Genomic DNA, 18,899 nt, shown 5'->3' on the forward strand with positions numbered 1-18,899 from the left:
GGAGGGAAGGAAAGGAAGAGAGAGAGAGAGAGAGGAAGAAAGGAAGGAAAAGAAAGAAAGAAAAGAAAAGAAAGAAAGAAGGAAAGGAAGGAAGGAAGAAGAAAGAAAGAAAGAAAGGAGAGAAAGAGAACGAATGCAGGAATACAGCAGTGAACAACCTTCTACTGGGTATAGAAAAACATGCAACATAATTAATAAGTTATATGGTGCATGAGAAGGAGAAAAGGCAAGGTAGGGAAGGGTGATAGAGAGAACTGGGGGATGGAGGGCTGCCATATTGAATAGGGTGGTCAGGGAAGGTAAAGTGTCAACAAAGACTTGAAGGAAATGAGGAGTGAGCCAGGAAGCTACCTGGGAGAACAGGGTTCCAGGCAGAGGGAACAGCAAATGCAAAGACTCTGACGCAAGGGCATGGCTGACATGCTTAAGGAACAGCCAGGAAGCCAGTGAGGTGGCAGAGAAGTGAATGAAAATAAGAGGAACTGGAGTTAGGGAGGTAAGAGGGTGATAGGATCATCTGGAGCCTTGTGAGCTACTGTGGGGTTTTCAGTTTTTACCCCAAGTGAGATGGGAACCATTGGAGGGTTTTGAGCAGAGGAAGGTCTTGACCTACATCACTCTAGCTGCTGAGTGGAGAGCAGACTGTAGCAGGGAAGGGTAAGGGAGGTGTATAGAGAACCCTTGACATAAGTCATTCCATCTTAGAAAAAGACTCCATCACTGGGCGCATTCGCTCATGCCTGTAATCCCAGCACTTTGGGAGGCTGAGGTGGGGGATTGTTTGGGCCTAGGAGTTTTGAGACCAGTCCTAGAAACCTAGTAAGACCTCATCGCTACACTTTTTTTTTTTTTTTTTGAGATGAAGTCTCACTCTGTTGCCCAGGCTGGAGTGCAGTGGTGTGATCTCGGCTCACTGCAACCTCTGCCTCCCAGGTTCAAGAGATTCTCCAGCCTCAGACTCTGGGGTAGCTGGCACTATAGGTGTGTGCCATCATGCCCAGCTAACTTTTTGTATTTTTAGTAGAGATGGGGTTTCACTGCGTTAGCCAGGATGGTTTCGATCTCCTGACCTCATGATCTGCCCATGTCGGCCTCCCAGAGTGCTGGGATTACAGGCGTGAGCCACAGTGCTTGGCCAATTTTTTTTTTTTAATTAGCTCAGCATGGTGGTATGTGCCTGTAGTCCTAGCTACTCAGGAAGCTGAGGTGGGAGGATTCCTTGAACCCACGAGTTTGGGGCTACAGTGAGCAATGATCGTGAGACTGCAGTGAGCAATGATTGTGCCTCTGCACTCCAGTGTGGGCGACAGGCACCTTGTCCCAAAAAATAATAAATAAATAAAGTTTTAAAAAACTCCATCTTACGTTTCAAAAGGCATCAAGCCAACAGGGTCCAGATGTTCACCTAACCAACGGAGACAACACCCAACCAGATAAGGGCATCGCCCTTTACTATAAGTCCTCATCAGAGGACTCAAGGGCCATACAATGAGCAGGACTTCAGCGGCTAGACACCGCCACCTTAACAGACTGAGTCTTGCTATCACTTGTGACCAGCACCTGGTGTCTGCCTCTGAAGGCTCTGCTCAAATCAAGGACTGTTCCTTGCAAGCCCTTGACGACTATCCCCATCAGGCCAGGACTCTGTCCATAACACTCTCCTTGGACTGGTTCGTTAACCCCTTTTCTCTTGATGTTAAATGTTCCTGTGTTTGATGTGAAATTTTCATCTGTAACATTTATATCCTTATATCCTTACATATAATACTATGTGTGGTTTGCAAGACAGTCTGACCTGTGGAGTGGCTCCAGCCTGCATGCCCACGGCTCTGACTACCAAGTGAACAGGTGGTCTTAAGAAGAACTGCCTTCTTGGGAACTCCATGTGGTGCCTAACTTTTGTGATTGAAATAGCATCAATAAAAACCCGACCTTATGGGTAGACGCAAAGGTGGGTGGACCTGGTTCTGTATGACGTTGGGCAGCTCGGGACATGGGGAGACCTGTTAGGAGGCTTCGGAGAGCCGGGAGGAGGCTTAGACCAGGGTAGTGGCCCTGTAGGTGGTCGTGAGATTTCAGATTTAGAAGGAGGAATCTACACGAGTTGCCAATGGATGGGACGGAGAGTTTGAGAGAAAGGGAACGATCCAGATGACTCCGAGGGTCTTGGGCCTGAGCAGCTGGGAGGATGCAACTGGGAAAGACGGCGGGGAGGCGGGGAGCAGAAGCTGGTGAGGTGGGGAAGTTCTGCTTGGACAAGGTCAAGTTAAGGTGCGTATTAGGCATCCGAACGTCAAGTCCGGGAAGGGTGTGTTTCAGAGAGGGTCCCGGTTGGATCCTCCCAGTTCGTCTTCCCCATTCCCCAGGTGTGGACTCAGCAGCGGATCTCTGCGCTGGGCCGGGCGGGGTCACGTGGCCGCGGGCTGGCGCCCCCTGGCGCGGGAGAGCGCGGGCGGCTGGAGAATGGCTGCTGCCAGGGTGCGGGGGCGCAGCAAGAGTGAGGAGCTGGGGGAGTCTGGCCGCCCAGCCCTGTACTTCTGCGGGAGCATTCGCGGCGGACGCGAGGACAGGACGCTGTACGAGCGGATCGTGTCTCGGCTGCGGCGATTCGGAACAGTGCTCACCGAGCACGTGGCGGCCGCCGAGCTGGGCGCGCGCGGTGAGGCCCTGGGTACGCGGGCTGCGGGGACGCGGGCGGGAGCCTGGCTGGGCTGGCGGGGTCCCGGCCTGATACCGCGGCAGCTGCGCTCCCGGTGCCAGGAGCCCGCCCTGCTACCCCGGTGCTCCATCCAGCGCCCCAGTCTGAGAAGGCCGGGGCTCGGACTGCGTGGGTCCCAGCAAGCCTGCGAGTGTGAGGCATTCTCAGCATTATCTTGACCTTTGATTCCTTCTTGGAGAACTCTGTCTTCAGCTGCTTTCAGAGCGTTTGTAGGGTGCAACAGAAAGAAGGTGGATTGGGCTGCTTTGCCTGGGCTCAGTTCCCACTTCACCCGCTGGAATCTTTTCCACCACCCAACACGAAAGGTATCCTCCTGCCTCCCCACCAAGTTTTTATTTGTTTTGTTTTGTTTTTGAGACGGAATCTCACTCTGTCGCCCAGGCTGGAGTGCAGTTGAACGATCTCCTCCCGGGTTTAAGCGATTCTCCTGCCTCAGCCTCCCGAGTAGCTGGGACTACAGGCACGCACCACCACACCCGGCTACTTTTTGTACTTTTAGTAGAGACGGGGTTTCACCATATTGGACAGGCTCGTTTCGAACTCCTGAACTCAGGTGATCCGCCCTCCTCAGCTTCCCAAAGTGCTGGGATTACAGGCATGCGCCACCGCCCAGCGCCTGCCTCTCCTTTTTCTGTGAAGACATCAGCACTCTCTTAGACCCGGCTGACCCCAGTTCTCGCTATTACTCTCACGTTTTTGTTTTGTTGATACAAGGGCCTCTCTGCCGCCCAGGCTGGAGTGCAGTGGTGTGATCATAGCTCACTGCAGCCTCAGCCTCCTAGACTCACGATCCTCCAGCCTCAGCCTCCTATTAGCAAGGGCTGCAGGGGCATGACACCATGCCTGGCTAATTTTCAAAATTTTTCTGTAGAGATCAGGAGTCTCACTGTGTTACCCAGTCTGGTCCTGACCTCCTAGCCTCAAGTGATCCTCCTGCCTCGGGCCTCCTGAAGTGCTGGCACTATAGGTGTGAGCCCCCATGCTGGCCTCAGGTTCTCTTTCAGGCTGTTATTGTGTTCTGCTCCTGGCTGCTGGGTTTTTCTTTTTCCTTTTTTCTATTTATTTATTTATTTAGAAACAGTCTTGTTCCATTACCCATGCTGGAGTGCAGTGGCAAAATCTCAGCTCACTGCCAACCTCTGCCTCCCAGGTTTGAGTGATCCTCCCACCTCAGCCTCCCAAGTAGCTGGGACTACAGGTGTGCACCACCACACATGGTTAATTTCTGTATTTTTATAGGGATGGGATTTTGCCATGTTGGCCAGGCTGGTCTTGAACTCCTGAGCCCAAGTGATCTGCCTGCCTTGGCCTCCCAAAGTGTTGGGATTACAGACATGAGCCACTGAGTCTGGCTGGATTTCTCTAAAGCATACTTTGATGTGCTGGTCTGGAATCTTGCAGATCCTTCTAGTTTGAAAATTGTATCTTGAATGCTTGTGCTTCTGCTAAGAAAACCTTAAGTGGTTTCCACTTACCCTACCCAAGAGCAGACCCACAATTTGTGGGACCTCATGCAGTTCTGGGAGACCTCTTTAAAAAGACAAAAATCACAATACAAAGTTGCTGACGGTTTGGAAAGGGCCTGTGCAAGTGGAGGACCCTGAAGCTTATAGCTCATTAGTTCATGGTATATCCAGACTGCCTGGTGGCTCTCCAGGTCTTTAGTGTTATCTGAGGGAGCCTGTTAAAGATGCAGGTTCTGATCATCTGGGATAAAGCCTTCGAATCTGTACTTTCTTTTCCCCCTGAAGACAACAGTCTTGCTGTGTCGCCTAGGCTGGAGTGCAGTGGAGTGATCTCCACTCACTGCAACCTCCACCTCCCAGGTTTAAGCAATTCTCCTGCCTCAGCCTCCCAAGTAGCTGGTATTACAGGTACCTGCCACCACGCCTGGCTAATTTTTAAATTTTTAGTAGAGATGGGGTTTCACCATGTTGGCCAGACTGGTCTCGAACTCCTGACCTTGTGAGCCTACTGCCTTGGCCTCCCAAAGTGCCAGGATTACAGGCGTGAGCCACTGCACCCGGCCCGAATCTGTACTTTTTTTTTTTTTTTTTTTTTTTTTTTTTTTGAGACAGAGTTTTGCTCTTTACCCAGGCTGGAGTACAGTGGTGTAATCTCGGCTCATTGCAACCTCCGCCTTCTGGGTTCAAATGATTCTCCTGCTCCAGCCTCCCGAGTTGCTGGGATTACAGGTGTGCACCACCATGCCCAGCTAATTTTTGTATGTTTAGTAGAGACGGGGTTTCACCATGTTGACCAGGCTGGTCTTGAACTCCTGACCTCAAGTGATCCACCCGCCTCAGCCTCCCAAAGTGCTGGGATTGCAGGCATGAGCCACCATGCCCGGCCCTGGAATCTGTACTTCTAACAAGCTCCCCAGTGGTCCTAACCTGATGTGGTGGGCTGAGCCTCACCGTCCTGGAAGATAACATTTAATCAAGCTAGGACCTGAGATCCCTACCTTCTGGGCCCAGGATGCCTCTCCTACTTTTGGCTAAGTGCCCATGCACCTTTCCCTAATCATTCTCATGTGCTGCCCATGTTCTCATTTGGCCCTAATCACACACATCCCACCTTGCACAGGGCTGAATTTTTCTTTTTGTGGCTATTTCATTTCCTCGCTGCTTTGACGAGATCGTCATGTTGGGTCAGGTCATCTAGCACAAGGCTCTCGCCCTCCTAAGCAGGGTGGGTATAGACATGCAAGGGCATGGGAGTTACGAGGACAGCATGAGGCATGTCCCTGACCAGCTTTCCCTCAACACAGGGGAAGAGGCTGCTGGGGGTGACAGGCTCATCCATGAGCGGGACCTGGCGTGGCTGCAGCAGGCGGATGGTGAGTGGCGCTCCCTCCTTCCAGCACCTAACTCCTCTGGAGTGCTGGGTTCCCCTGGACATCCCAGCCTCCACACCTAGAAGGGACTCCCAGAGTTCCCTCCTCACCACAGCCACATCGCCATCTTCCTTATGAACCCCAAGTGCCCCCAATGCTGAGGCTTCCTCTCGTCTTTCTTCCCAGTGGTCGTGGCAGAAGTGACACAGCCATCCCTGGGTGTAGGCTATGAGCTGGGCCGGGCTGTGGCCTTCAACAAGCGGATCCTATGCCTGTTCCGCCCGCAGTCTGGCCGCGGTGAGCACCCCAAGCCTCCCTCCTGGCTTTCTGTGGACCCAGCCCTCAGCTCCTTCCCTGGTGGGCTCTGAGCACCGAGCCTCCCTCAACAGGGAAGGGGGAAGGGAGCTGTGAGGGTGGGGATGGGAGGCAGCTCCACCTTTCCCTGCCCTTTCCAGTGCTTTCGGCCATGATCCGGGGAGCAGCAGATGGCTCTCGGTTCCAGGTGTGGGACTATGAGGAAGGAGAGGTGGAGGCGCTGCTGGATCGATACTTCGAGGCTGATCCTCCAGGGCAGATGGCTGCCTCCCCTGACCCACCCACTTGACTTAATCTCACTTTCTTAAATTCTTCTGTTCTCAGACACTGCTCTAAGTACCATTCCTTCCTCTTAGCCCCAGGAGCAAATTAAAAGGTACAGTTAAAATCCTAACTTTCTGTCTGAGTCCTCCCACACTTCACTTCAAGATAGATGCTTTAGAAATCTCTAGGCCGAGAGGAGGACAACTCCAAATGCCCTCAAGCCCCTTCCTCCCCAGGAACACTTAAGAATTGGGAGGAGGGTCGGGCGCGGTGGCTCACGCCTGTGATCCTAGTACTTTGGGAGGTTGAAGTGGGCGGATCACAAGGTCAAGAGATCGAGATCATCCTGGCTAACATGATAAAACCCAGTCTCTACTAAAAATGCAAAAAATTAGCCAGGCGTGGTGGCGGGTGCCTGTAGTCCCAGCTATTCGGGAGGCTGAGGCAGGAGAATGGCGTGAACTCACGAGGTGGAGCTTGCAGTGAGCCAAGAGTTGGGAGGAAAGGCTGGGTGCAGTGGCTCACGCCTGTAATCCCAACACTTTGAGAGCCCGAGGCGGGCGGATCACGTGAGCTCAAGAGTTTGAGACCAGCCTGGCCAACATGGGAAACCCCATCTCTACTAAAAATACAAAAATTAGATGGGCATGGTGATGCATGGCTGTAATCCCAGCTACTCAGGAGGCTGAGGCAGGAGAATCGCTTGAACCCGGGAGGCGGAGGCTGCAGTGAGCCGAGATCAAGCCATTGCACTCCAGCCTGGGGGACAAAAGCAAAACTCCATCTCAGAACCAAAAAATAAAAAAAGAGTTGGGAGGAAGGTTGTTCCTGGGGGTGGCCACCCCGCTCTGTCTCCTCTGAACTGGGCTGGGGCTGCACCTGGCCCTTTCCATGCCAACCTTCACTTCCCTTTATCAGCTTAGGTCAGATGAGTCTGCTCTGAGCCTTCTCGGAGGATAGAAGAGTCCAGAGGTCTAAAGGAAACAGTAAAGATTAGGGGTGTGGGTGGATGTGGGGCCAGGGCAGTGGCAACTGATTGGCCCCTGGTGAAGCTGTCAGCCTGCTCCGAGACGTGTGTGAGAAAGAGGCCTTTATTCAATAAACAGAAAGAGGCACTGCAGACGCTGGGAATCCCCTCCCCATGACAAACAGGGGCAGCTCCCGCCCCCGCAGCCCCGTGACTCTGGGGCGGCTCTAGGTGTTTCCTGCATTTGCCCCCTCAGTCATAGGCCTCATCTTCATCCTCCTCCTCATCACCAAAGAAGAAAGTCTCTTGGTCCAGGTTCTCAGACTCATCGTAGGAGAAGCTGTCATTGTCCAGCTCCTCATCAAACTCATCCTGCTGCCACTCGGGCACATCATCCTCATCGTCTTCCTCCTCCTCTTCCGCCTCTGGCCCTGAGGAGGTCTGGGGCCTAGGGCAAGCCACCACACTCAGCCCGGAGGAGGCTGCCATGTCCCACTGCCTCCTCCATGGCTCTGCCCACCCCACTTACTGACTGCCGGGCACGTTGGGTCCTTTTGTCTCCCAGGCCTCTACTGATGGACTCTGAAGACCAACCCGGAAATCCTGGTGAGCAGACAGAAGGATTTGGGAAGTAGGAGGTAGAGGGCACGGGGCCTTTGGACCCAGCATTCCTGCCACTGATGCTCTGTGAGGGCCAAGCTCTTGCTAGGACTCCTCCCCTCCCAGCACAGCACTTCATGAACCACTGCCTTTGTGAGTTCACTCACGGATGGTCTCCAGAGATACAGGGTACCAGGGTGAGGCACACCACCCTGTGCTTAAAGAGCTTACAGAATCTATGTATGTCTTTTCTGCCCACGTGACTTACTAGTCAGTAAGCAACCAGAGGACAGGATTCAGTTTAGACTCAGCATCAGTGCATTAGAGCTGGAGAGAGCCTGGGAGAGCCCTTGCTCCAGTGACCCCAATCCCCTGATGCCCACTCCTAGGATTTCAAATCCATATCTGGGAAGTATAGTCTGGAAAAGTTCCCCAAGTGATTCTGATAGGCACCTGACCAAATACCCTTGATGTGGGCTAGCCAACTCCTTTATTTTGTAGGAATCCCCAGGAGGTGAAGTGATAGGGTCCAGCAGCATCAGGCAGGTTGGCCTAGGAGCTGGGATGTGCACCCAGGTCTCCTAACATCCATTCACCCGCTTTGCTGCCTTTCCTTCTGGACTCGCCCCAGGGCAGGGGCTGTGCTGGGACAGGAGGACCACAACTCCCGCAGAACGCAGGAGCAGAAGGGGTCTGGGCCAGGGAGTACCTGGGCGGAATGCTGCAGGATGGCAAGCAGCCTCTCCTGGATCCGTCGGAGCAGCTCCATGCCCGTGCTGAGGCAGTCAGCCCGCAGGAGTCGCAGGGAGGAGGCCAGGTCTCTGCACCGCAGCAGGGTCTCCTCTGCAGAGGGAGCAGACAGAGAGGCTCCCTCCCTTCTCATTCTCATCCATTCTTTCCTCCAACAAACACCTATGGAACATCTACCAAGCGCCAGGTGCAGCTCTAGACATTCTCATGAAGCTCCCTAGGGGAGCAGGGTAGAGACAGAAACCAAGAAACATCCGCAAACATCTGCGCCCTTGGGCAACTTACAATGGAGGCTTTCGACCTGAACTTTAACAGCCAGGCAGTGAGAAGGCCGTGAAGAATGAAGAGGAAGAGGAGAGAGGGAAGGTGGGGCTGCGGCTTGACCTGTTTGGGAGGGGCTGGGTTGTGCAGCAGAGGGGAGGAGGCAGGAGGAGGGCCTGGCTGGCAGGGGTGGCTCACCCAGGAGGATCTGCAGGGCATTGGTGTGCAACTCCAGGTTCTCCGTCTGCTGCTCCACCACGTCCATGTACTCTGCGTCCTGGCTGTAGAAGCTGTACACGCAGGCATAGGCCAGCACCTGCAAGGGCTCCCGTCAGCTCTCCCGCCTGCCCTCTCCTCATTCCCTTCATCCAGGCAAGTCCCATGAAAGCAGCCAAGCTCCCCAGACCCCTTTGGTACGCCCCTCCCCTGCCCTCCTCCCCCACCCACTACCACCTTCCGAGCCTGCTCCAGTCCCTGGCAGGCATCATTGAGGAAGGTGAAGGATCTGGGCGGGGGCACTTCATGGATGGCAGACACCCGGTTCCGCAAGTTCACAGCAAATTCCTGTGTGGAGGAAGGTGTATCAGCACCAGCACAGGTGGCGCGGCACCACCTGCCTGGTCAGACCTTCAGCCCACCCGCCTCCACCCCGCCACCCCACCCTGCTTCTGCAGGCATCTACCCGCTGTTTCCTCCCGGCTCACCCGCGCCTGGTGATGGAAAGTGCACCTCTCGTTATAGTCCTGAAACCGCTTCTCCTGGCGAGCTGCCTTGCTTACCTAGCAAGGATATGTTGAGTGGGCTATTGGGTGTTTTGTTTGGACAGGAAGGAGTTAATAAGTGGAAAAGCCAACATTCATGGAGGCCTTTCTATACCTCCCCTGGTTATCTTCATTCAGTCCTTAAGACTGTGCGGGGTAGGTCATATTATTCACCCCTTTTGCAGAGGCTGTTGAGGTTTGGAGAAGCAAATGAACTTGCTCAAAGCCACATGCTAAGCAGCACAGCCAGGCTCTGACTGCAGGGTCCCTGCTCTTTCCTGCTCTGCCCTGCTGCCTCCTGAGAGTGTCTGGCCCTCCCCAGCCTTTCTGTAGCCACCTCGGTATGAGAAGTCCTGTTCTGGAGCTGAAGTTCCCTATGAACAGACTTTCCAGCATCTGCAGGCCCAGGTGGCTGTCTTCCCTGCAATGAGCCTCTGTCCCAACAGCCAGAACGCTGCACTGTGCATGGAGCCTGGTCTGCCCAGGACCTGGTAACAGCACCCCTCCCCAACGGCTCTGGGTCTCTGCCCTCCCCCAGTGCCCAACGCCTTACCATGGCAGAGCAGTTGTAATAGTCTTTGTGATTTGGCTTCCAGGACTTGAGGCAGCGCCAGCAGAATCCATGGTTACATTTGGCACAGGTCATGCTATGGAGGAAGCTGGCTGGTCAGGGACTCCTGCCTCTGGGCAGGGGCGTGCCAGGAATGCCAAGGGCCCAGATGCACCGCTGCTGATGCTGTGGCCTCTGCTCCTGCCCTGATAAGTCTCCTTAGTCATACCCAGCCCTGCTGAATGCACCCCTGCTCAGTGTGGACTTACGAGTGGGAAAAGGAACGTTAAGATCCAGGAAGCCACTGTGGAGGCTGCCACATGAGGGGCGGCTGAGGAACCACCCTCTTTTGCTGAGCTTTACACTAAGCCCGTTCCTCCCTCCTTCTGCCAGGTTTCCTCCTTCCCCTTGCCCTCTGGCTCCCCACAGTACCCCCCTTCTTACTGCAGGCACCCCTCATTCTTCTCAATGGGAGCCTGACAGCTGGGACAGCGCTTGGAGATGAGCTTGGCCAGGTGCTTGCTCTGTGCCTCCACGCTCATGCCGTCATAGTAGCCGCCATCATCAACCCACTGAGACATGTGGCCACAGCTAGCAGGGTAGTGTGCCTAGGGCAAGAGGGCATGGTAGGGACACAGCTAAGTCCCGAGGACAGCACGGCTGGTGTGCACAGGAGACGGGGGAGCAGGCACAGGTCACATTTGGAGGGCTCCAGGAAGAGGAACAGGGCTCAACTGGGAGGCAGAGGCTGAGGAAGGACAAGTCACAGTCTGTGTGTGTGGCAGGGAGGGGGTCTTAAGCAGGGAAGGAGTGTGAATCCTTGCTCAGGGTCAGGGCCAGTGTGGGACTCCCACCTCAGGGAAGCTACAGTTGAAGCAGGAGGCCCAGCCACACTTGGAGCAGGTGGTCCCACAGCCCAGGCCCTGGCGGCACAGGATGCGGTCGCAGCCCTGGGGGTTGGTGCACCAGGTCAGGTTGGAGCAGCTCTCCACATAGCCACGCAGGAGCGCCTTCTCATACTGTGGAGACGCAGGTGCCACAAGGTGAGGGTATGGCTCTCCAGGATGCCACACCTCCAGGCCCCCAGACCCCGTAGCTCGGCCCACTCCCTGGGGCACACTCCTTTGGCTCTGCACTGGAGCCTCTCTCAGACGAGAGAGGATACCTTGGAGATGACCTCTGGCGAGGAGACGATGGCACGAATGAAGGCTCCGGTGGGCTGGGCGGGGCAGTCGGCAATGGGGCAGGTGCAATTCAAAACAAGGTTCTGCTCTATCCGAGTTGTCAGGTACTCATTCCAGCAAGACTGGGAGGGACAAAAGGAGGGGCTGCTCAGAGACAGTGTGGGAGCAGCACAGGGGGAGTGTCCTGGTAACTAAGGTAGCATCCCTCCTTCCCTTCCCCTCCACTACAACGTGGAAGCCCAGAGACAAGCCTGCCTCTACATCAAACAATGCTGACTCCTCTCTCCGGCTTCACTGAGACTGGCCCAAATTACAGTTGTCTTTGAGGATGGGGTAGGCTGTGTATTTGCCTAATCATAATTACTGTTGGGATGGACAAGGAGAGAATGGGTAAAAATAATCAAGAAAAAGGAGAATGATTCAAATTCTAAGAAAGATATGCAGAGAGCAGGAAGGTCCGAGAGAAAGGAGGCCTGGGAAATGGGTCGCCTGGGTGGCTGACAACACAGCTCTGGTCTCTCCTCCCAACTCCAGTGGCTTATCTCCAATAACTGTCTGGATGCTCCTGTCTCCGACTCACGTCTCCAACAGACCCAGCCTCTTCTCTACAAAACTGACTTGCCCATTGCGTTTCCCCCAAACCCTGATCAACTTGCACCACCGTCCCCCTCGTCACCAGTGTCGGAACCTTCATATCGTTCTCTTGCTCCTATGTCACTCCCCCATCCTAAATCAGGCCATTATCCCCTCATCCCTAAACCACTGTGAGAGCCTGTTCTGATCCATGGTCTCCTCTCCCGGTCTCTCCCCACACCATCCATTTGGTCTATGCACGAGCAGCCGTCACAGCCGTCTGAGCCTCCTACAATACTCCATGAACAACCCCTGCCTCTCACACTGCCTATGGCCATGCTTTCCAAAATGACGGGTCTAAACCCTCAGGAGACCGTGTGTCTGTCATATCAAAGCTGCAGCATAAATGTGAAGCACCTAACTAGATCGTTTTTACTCAAAGTACCAGACCAAAGTAAACAAAACCCTTTCTGCATTGAAACAAACCCAGACAAGGCTGGGAAATTGAATGCAAATTCTTGCATTTTTGAGATAGAATAGGGAAAATTTTCTCTGAATTCAGACCCTACTCTTATAGGCACACTGGTGCCTCAGGATCCCCCTCTGACCTGGCATCTCAGTCTGGGGACCCCCAGCCGCTCTCATGACTATTGTCCAACCCAAGTGGTGGGGCTCACCCTGGGAGCTGTCCTGCTGCTTCTCTTGCATTGCTGCTGTGCCACTCAGCTGTGACTAATGCTGCACGGGCTCCTCCTCAGCAGGGGCTTTTCAATCAGCCTGTTCATCTGCCTGGTTTTCAGGCCCCTTGTCTGTCTGTCTGTCTGTCTCTCTCTCTCTCTCTTTTTTTAGACAGGGTCTCGCTTTGTCACCCACACTGGAGGATAGTGGCACAATCATGGCTCACCGCAGCCTCAATCTCCTGGACTCAAGCAATCCTCCCACCTCAGCCTCCTGAGTAGGTAGGACTATAGGTGTGCACCACCATGCCTGGGTACATTTTTTTTCTATTTTTTGTATTGACAGGGTCTTGCTATGTTGTCTAGGCTGGTCTCAAACTCCTGCGACCCCCCATCTCTATATCTCTACAGGCTTGGTACCCTGGGTCTGCTTCTTTCTCCTTGGGTAAGGCCTGCCAGGCCTCTCCGCTTCATTCCAAATTCAAAAATCCACTGTCTACCTGCCAGTTCCACACAGGTGTCCAACAAGCAGCTCAAATTTCACAGGGCCACAACAGAGTAAAGATGACACATGCCATCCACCCAGATGCTCAGGTCAAAAGCACAGGAACCATCCTTGATTCCCCTCTCTGAAGCCCCTAAATCTAACCCCACCAAATCCCATCAGCTTCACTTCCAAATGTGTCCCAATCTGCCCTCTCTCATCGCCACTGCCCCTAGTCCAAACTACCACCATCTCTTGCCTCTAGTACGACAGTCACCAAATGGGCATCTCTGCTTCCACTCTTGCTCCATCCAAGCCTTTTCTCCATATAACAGCAGAAGCAATCTTTTAAAAACTGTAGGGCCAGGCGCAGTGGCTCATGCCTGTAATCCCAGCACTTTGGGAGGCCGAGGCAGGTAGATCACGAGGTCAGGAGATTGAGACCATCCTGGCTAACACTGTGAAACCCCGTCTCTACTAAAAATACAAAAAATTAGCTGGGTATGGTGGCAGGCACCTATAGTCCCAGCTACTCAGGAGGCTGAGGCAGAAGAATCGCTTGAACCTAGGAGGCGGAAGTTGCAGTGAGCTGAGATCGCGCCCCTGCACGCTAGCCTGGGCGACAGAGTGAGACTCCATCTCAAAAAATAATAATAAAATAAAAATAAATAAATAAAATAAATATAAATATAAACCAGATCATATCACTATTCCGCTTAAACCCACCATGCCTTCTCATAAAATAAAATCTACTGTCAGGCTGGGCATAGTGGCTTATGCCTGTAATTCCAGCACTTTGGGAGATCAAGACGGGAGGATTGCTTGAGACTGCCAAAATTCAAATCCTGACCTTTGGCAAATTACTTCACCTCCAAGTGTCTCCCTCTGTCATGAAAAATGGCAGTAACAAAAATACCTACCTCATATAACTAGTATGAGAATTAAGTAAAATAATGCATGTAAACAGCACAATGCCTGGCTCAGAGTGAGCTCCCATCAATATTATTAGCTCTCTGGTCACTTCTTGCTGGGATTTTTTTCAATACCTCATTTAGCACCCAGTGCTATGCACATAAGTCCATGAGAAATATTTGTTGAATGAAAAAATGGAAGTGTAAAGGAAATAATTAAGAACCTGGGGAAAAGGGAGCATAAGCAACTATGTGAGAGGAGGAGCCAGAAGCAGAGCCAAAGGGAAAGAGAAAAGGAGAATACACACACACACACACGCATGCATGTGCACACAAGCACATGCAGACACGTCTATCACCCACTACTAGGGAAACGCTGTTGGGAGAAGCAGCTGGAATTCATGGCAACCAGGAGTGCTCCTCCTGCTAAGCTGATGTGTTTGGGCTTGGCACCAGTTCTAAAGAGCTGTGAGGCAGGGAATATCGGACTCAGTGCTCCAGGTTCTCTGTACCTCAGCCCCACTTTTTTTTACTTTTGAAGATGACTCACTCCCCATCTGCAAGCTTCTCTGTGTCCGCTGTACAGAAGCAAGCCTATACAGCAAGAAGACCCTACGGCAGGGTCTCACTCTGTCCTCCAGGCTGGAGTGCAGTGGTGAGATATTGGCTCACTGCAGCCTCCGCCTCCCAGGCTCAGGTGATCCTCCCACCTCAGCCTCCCGAGTAGCTGAGACTATAGGTGTGCACCACCATGCCCAGCTTATTTTTGTGTTTTTTGTAGAGACGAGGTCTTGCCGTGTTGCCCAGGCTGGTCTCGAACTCCTGAGCTCAAGCAATCTGCCCACATCGGCCTCCCAAAGTAAGGTGATTACAGGCGTGCACACTACCTCACCAGGCCCATTTAAAAAAAATTTTTGTATTAAGTGAGAGTGTATGATAAAAGTAGTGATAGTGCGCTGAGATGAGGGGACTTAAATGGTGATAAGGGCAACCACAAACTAGAGTTATCGCCAATCTACTAACACTTTTGCAAACACTTCACAAAGTGCCTTGACATCTATTTTACACATATATCTCTTATTCTAACTTGGCTGATAATGGGAATCCCGTGAGGATGCTTTAAAACTTCCTCCAGATTTCTCACCTCCAGAGATTCTGATTTAATTAGTCTGAGGTATTGTCTGGGCATTAAGACTTATAAAAGCTTCCAGTGATTATAATATGAAGCTGAGCTGGAGAACCATTGATACATATCGCTAGATCCTAACCACCACCCTTTAGAGTGTCAAGGCAGGTGGTACCATTTACAGATGACAAAACTAGTTTAAGAGGGACTAAGAGACTAAATCCGTTATTGCCCCGGTGATGAAAATGGCAGTGCTGGGCTAGAACCCAAGAATTCCCAAGGAATTTTGTTAGGGTAGGGCAGAAAGCCAGGGGCAGGAGCAATGCTGGCGGGGCCTCACCTTACAGCAATAGTGCATGCAGCAGAGAGAGGGCAAGTCGTCGTCACACCCCAGAGGGCTCACGCAGACAGGGCAGTGGTCAGGCCGTGCGGGTACAGCCTGGGCCTGGGGTACGCACAGCCCAGCTGCCAGCAGCAGTGGCTCAGGGTCCTCACTGTAGCTCTGCAGCAGCTGTTCGGCGCCCCAGTGGCAATGAGCCAAAAGGTGCTGAGCGACATCTGGCTCTAAGTTCAGAGTCTCCTGCACCTGACACACCGTCTGCTTCATCAACCCTTCTACTTCCTGGGGGCTCATGGTGCGGCCTGCAGGCAACTGTAGAGATGCCAGGGTAGCCACAGCTTCTGGGCTTGTGGGGAGGGAAGAAACAGAAGTCAGTATTCCTGCCCTGTTATCCAGCCTACTAACTGAACCCCACCTGGCCCCCAGCTCCCTACTTGAGCATACTTGCTCGCTTGCCTAACCAGCCTCAGGATAACCACCCAAACCAACCGTCAGAGTAGGTCCTCCACAGAAGCACTTGTAAATGTCAGGGTGGGGCTGGCTGTTGCAATGACTGGGGAAAAATAGGTATCTAGGGGTCAGGGTGCTAAAAGACCAATAGCTGATGGGACAGTCCCACTGTAGGTCTCACCCCAAATGGTGGCAGCACCTGTAGTGAGAACAGCAATTTCCATCCTTACTGCTCAAGTGTGGTCTGTGGACCAGCAGCACAGGCATCACAGAGAGCTCTGCTGTTAAATCTGCATTTTAACACTAGCTCCTTGTTGAGATTTGAGAAAGATTACTCGAGATAATTCACTTTACACATGATGCAAACAGCATGATACAAAAAGCAGGGCCATAACAGCTTCTAAAGAACATTAAAAAGCTTTAGGGGTGCTGGCTGATTAGTGAAATATCCTATGGCAAATTCCTCTGTAGAACAAACTTCCTGAAAGTTTGTATATTTAACTGAGTAGAGTACATAGTTAGCAATCAATACATATTTGCAGGCCCCAGTTGGAAAGGGGTGGTGGTGCTGGGAGGGTCAATAAAAACTATCAAAGTTAGGGAAATAATAGGGATAGGGAAAAGGGGATTAGACAAAGAAAGAAGGGAAGTGTTTCTCCACAAGGGATATTGGTTTTGGCATGACAACCTCTCCCACCTCACTGCAAGGGGTCAGGTGGGGTGGCTACCTAGGCTTGGAGGTTTTGCTCTGGCTGCCACAGAAAGGGACATCTGCCTGACCCCGGCAGGGCCCCATGGGCTCTGGAGCAGCATACATCAGGATCTGGGGCCGGTCATCACGCCGTTTCACGTAGCCCTGGCCTAAGAGGTGCAGGATGCAAGAGAGGACATCTGTACTGGTACAGGCCACGCCCCCAGCAACAGTGTGGCCCAGGGTTCCAGGAGGATTTGGACCCTTCTGCCAGGCCTCCAGCACCTGGATAGGAGGAAAGAAACAATAAGGCCACTTTTACCTAGGAAGTAGGCTGCTGGGCTCAATGCCCAGCTCTGCCACTTATTCCCTGCCTCTTTTTTTTTTAAGAGACAGTCTTGCTCTGTCACCCAGGCCAGGGTGCAGTGGCATGATCATAGCTCACTGCACCCTCAAACTCTGGACTCAAGTGATCCTCCCGCATGAGCCACGGTGTCTGACGGCTCTGCCACTTACTAGCTGTGTGATTGTAGATTAGTTACTAAGTTTCTCTCTCTCTCTCTCTCTCTCTCTTTTTTTTCCAACAGTCTCGTTCTGTTGCCCAGGCTGGAGTGCAGTGGCACCATCTCTCACTGCAACCTCTGCCTCCTGGATTCTCCTGCCTCAGCCTCCCAAGTAGCTGGGACTACAGGTGTGCACCACCACACCCAGCTAATTTTTGTACTTTTAGTAGAGATGGGGTTTCACCATGTTGGCCAGACTGGTCACGAATTCCTGACCTCAAGTGATCCACCCACCTCAGCCTCCCAAAGTGCTAGGATTACAGGCGTGAGCCACAGCGCCTGGCCACTACTAAGTTTCTCATACTTCACTGTTCTTATCTGTCAAATGAAATAAAATAACATTTATAGGATTGTTGTGAGGATTAAATGATGACTTTTTTTCTTTTTGAGACAGAGTCTTGCTCTGTTGCCCAGGCTGGAGTACAGTGGCACAATCTTGGCTCACCTCCACCTCCACCTCCTGGGTTCAAGCGATTCTCATGCCTTGGCCTCCCAAGTAGCTGGGATTACAGGCATGTGCCACCATGCCCAGCTAATTTTTATATTTTTGGTAGACACAGGGTTTCGTCTTGTTGGCCAAGCTGGTCTCAAACTCCTGGCCTCAAGTGATCCGCCCGCCTTGGCCTCCCAAAGTGCTGGGATTACAGATATGAGCCACTGTGCCCGGCTGGATTAAATGACTTAATCATGCAAACTCTTAGAATAGGGCCTGGCACATGGTAAACACTCATGCCTTATCTTTACCTCCTATCTGTTCTGTCAGGCACAGAAAACCCAGATGGAAATGTCACCCTACAGAAGTCTTATATTGAAAGAGTTCACTGTGTTCATCCCCAATCCCAAGCATGATTCCCTCCCTCCCCCAACTTCATGGTCCCCTCTCTGCCTACCAGACAAACCAGCTGATCAATGTGGAGGCCCTTTTCCCCATGGGCTTTGAGAATACGAACAAGAAGACAGCTCAAGAGATTCCTCTTCTGTTCCAGGGTTCGGCCCTCATCCTTCTCTACGTTCAGGTATGCCTGGGGAGGTATCAGCCACAGGGCCTCCCCACTGCGCTGGCGCCCAGGCTCATGAAGCCGCAGCACACCTGGAACCCGCTCCCAGTCAGGTACCGGAGGAGGCAGAGGGACAGATGAATGGGGACTAAGATGACCCCATTCTCACCCCTACTACAGTCCCTCCATCCTGAGGGCGACCCCCTGACCAGCAGCAGAGGCTCAGCCCGGTCCCCAGTGACCTACCGCTGTGTGGAAAGTCCTGGCCCTCATGCAGGGTCAAAGGGCCATTCCCCGAGGTGAGGGGCACGAGTGCCTGGAGCAGCAGCTCTGGGGAGAGGGCAGAATCCTTCAGCAAGGTCTCTACTGACACCTCCTGATGAGGAGAAATGCCCAGTCAGTAGTCAAAGGAAAGAAAAGAAGAGGGGAGGAAGGATGAAAGGAGGAACAGGGTTTAGGAGGAGAAGAGCGACAGACAAGGTGGCAGAGAAGACAGAGAGAGGCTAAGGGCTGAAGCACCTCTGTATGATTGAAATTCAGCAGCAGCCACATCTGCACGGTGGACACATGCAGTGTCTGGTTCCCAAACTGCAGCTCAGCCCGGCCCAGCCACGTCCACTGCAGTCGCCGATGTGGTCCCATGTCCAGGACTGGATGGTTCTGACCTAGGCAAGTGTCAAGGAGAAGGGTGGAGACACGGAATGGGCGAAACGAGGGGTTTAGGGGTTGAGGTGTCAAGCTTTGCTCCTGCTAGTCCCTGCGGGGATGAGGGTCCCAGCATTTTCAGACAGATACCTTGTCAAGCTTCCAGATCTCAGCCTTCTCTGTGCCTGCCTCCCTGGTGAGCCACAGGTAACTAGGAGCCCATCTCTAGACCCA

At 52.9% G+C, this 18,899-nt stretch overlaps 2 protein-coding genes across 22 annotated transcripts in view; one reads left to right on the forward strand and one right to left on the reverse strand.

Moving 5' to 3' along the window:
- Positions 1–2,438: 2,438 nt before the first annotated feature.
- On the forward strand, positions 2,439–6,264 carry DNPH1 (2'-deoxynucleoside 5'-phosphate N-hydrolase 1). 2 transcript variants are annotated; one of them, XM_005552934.3, is made up of 4 exons: positions 2,439–2,671; positions 5,490–5,558; positions 5,742–5,852; positions 6,011–6,264. In XM_005552934.3, exons 1-4 carry the CDS (start codon positions 2,464–2,466, stop codon positions 6,157–6,159), a joined length of 537 nt encoding a protein of 178 aa, XP_005552991.1. In that variant the 5' UTR covers positions 2,439–2,463; the 3' UTR covers positions 6,160–6,264. The 2 variants fall into 2 exon arrangements, with proteins under 2 accessions (XP_005552991.1, XP_005552992.1); XM_005552935.3 differs by having other exon boundaries at positions 2,439–2,659.
- Positions 6,265–7,210: 946 nt separating this feature from the next.
- Positions 7,211–18,899, reverse strand: part of CUL9 (cullin 9) — a 44,099-nt gene continuing 32,410 nt past the window's right edge. For 8 of the 20 annotated variants that reach the window (XM_074037994.1, XM_045390919.3, XM_074037995.1 and 5 more), the window contains 15 exons: positions 18,540–18,685; positions 18,267–18,396; positions 17,913–18,112; positions 16,497–16,744; positions 15,319–15,664; positions 11,189–11,329; positions 10,878–11,042; positions 10,468–10,631; positions 10,027–10,120; positions 9,417–9,491; positions 9,166–9,276; positions 8,911–9,028; positions 8,411–8,544; positions 7,631–7,704; positions 7,211–7,549 (listed from right to left, as the gene is read on the reverse strand). In XM_074037994.1, coding sequence (XP_073894095.1) covers positions 7,354–7,549; positions 7,631–7,704; positions 8,411–8,544; positions 8,911–9,028; positions 9,166–9,276; positions 9,417–9,491; positions 10,027–10,120; positions 10,468–10,631; positions 10,878–11,042; positions 11,189–11,329; positions 15,319–15,664; positions 16,497–16,744; positions 17,913–18,112; positions 18,267–18,396; positions 18,540–18,685 — 2,342 coding nt within the window. In that variant the 3' untranslated portion in view covers positions 7,211–7,353. Of the gene's footprint in view, positions 7,550–7,630; positions 7,705–8,410; positions 8,545–8,910; positions 9,029–9,165; positions 9,277–9,416; positions 9,515–10,026; positions 10,121–10,467; positions 10,632–10,877; positions 11,043–11,188; positions 11,330–15,318; positions 15,665–16,496; positions 16,745–17,912; positions 18,113–18,266; positions 18,397–18,539; positions 18,686–18,899 lie in introns of those variants that run through there. The other 12 variants (XR_012433776.1, XR_012433775.1, XR_012433772.1 and 9 more) reach the window with 9 other exon arrangements.

The sequence above is a fragment of the Macaca fascicularis genome, chromosome 4 (assembly GCF_037993035.2).
Source record: "Macaca fascicularis isolate 582-1 chromosome 4, T2T-MFA8v1.1".
NCBI classification, from domain to species: Eukaryota; Metazoa; Chordata; class Mammalia; order Primates; family Cercopithecidae; genus Macaca; species Macaca fascicularis.

Coding starts and splice junctions, on each gene's coding strand:
- DNPH1 (XM_005552934.3), top strand. CDS start 2,464: ATGGCTGCTGCCAGGGTGCGGGGGCGCAGCAAGAGTGAGGAGCTGGGG. Junction 5,559..5,741: donor GTGGCTGCAGCAGGCGGATG/GTGAGTGGCGCT, acceptor CTTTCTTCCCAG/TGGTCGTGGCAGAAGTGACA. Junction 5,853..6,010: donor CCGCCCGCAGTCTGGCCGCG/GTGAGCACCCCA, acceptor TGCCCTTTCCAG/TGCTTTCGGCCATGATCCGG.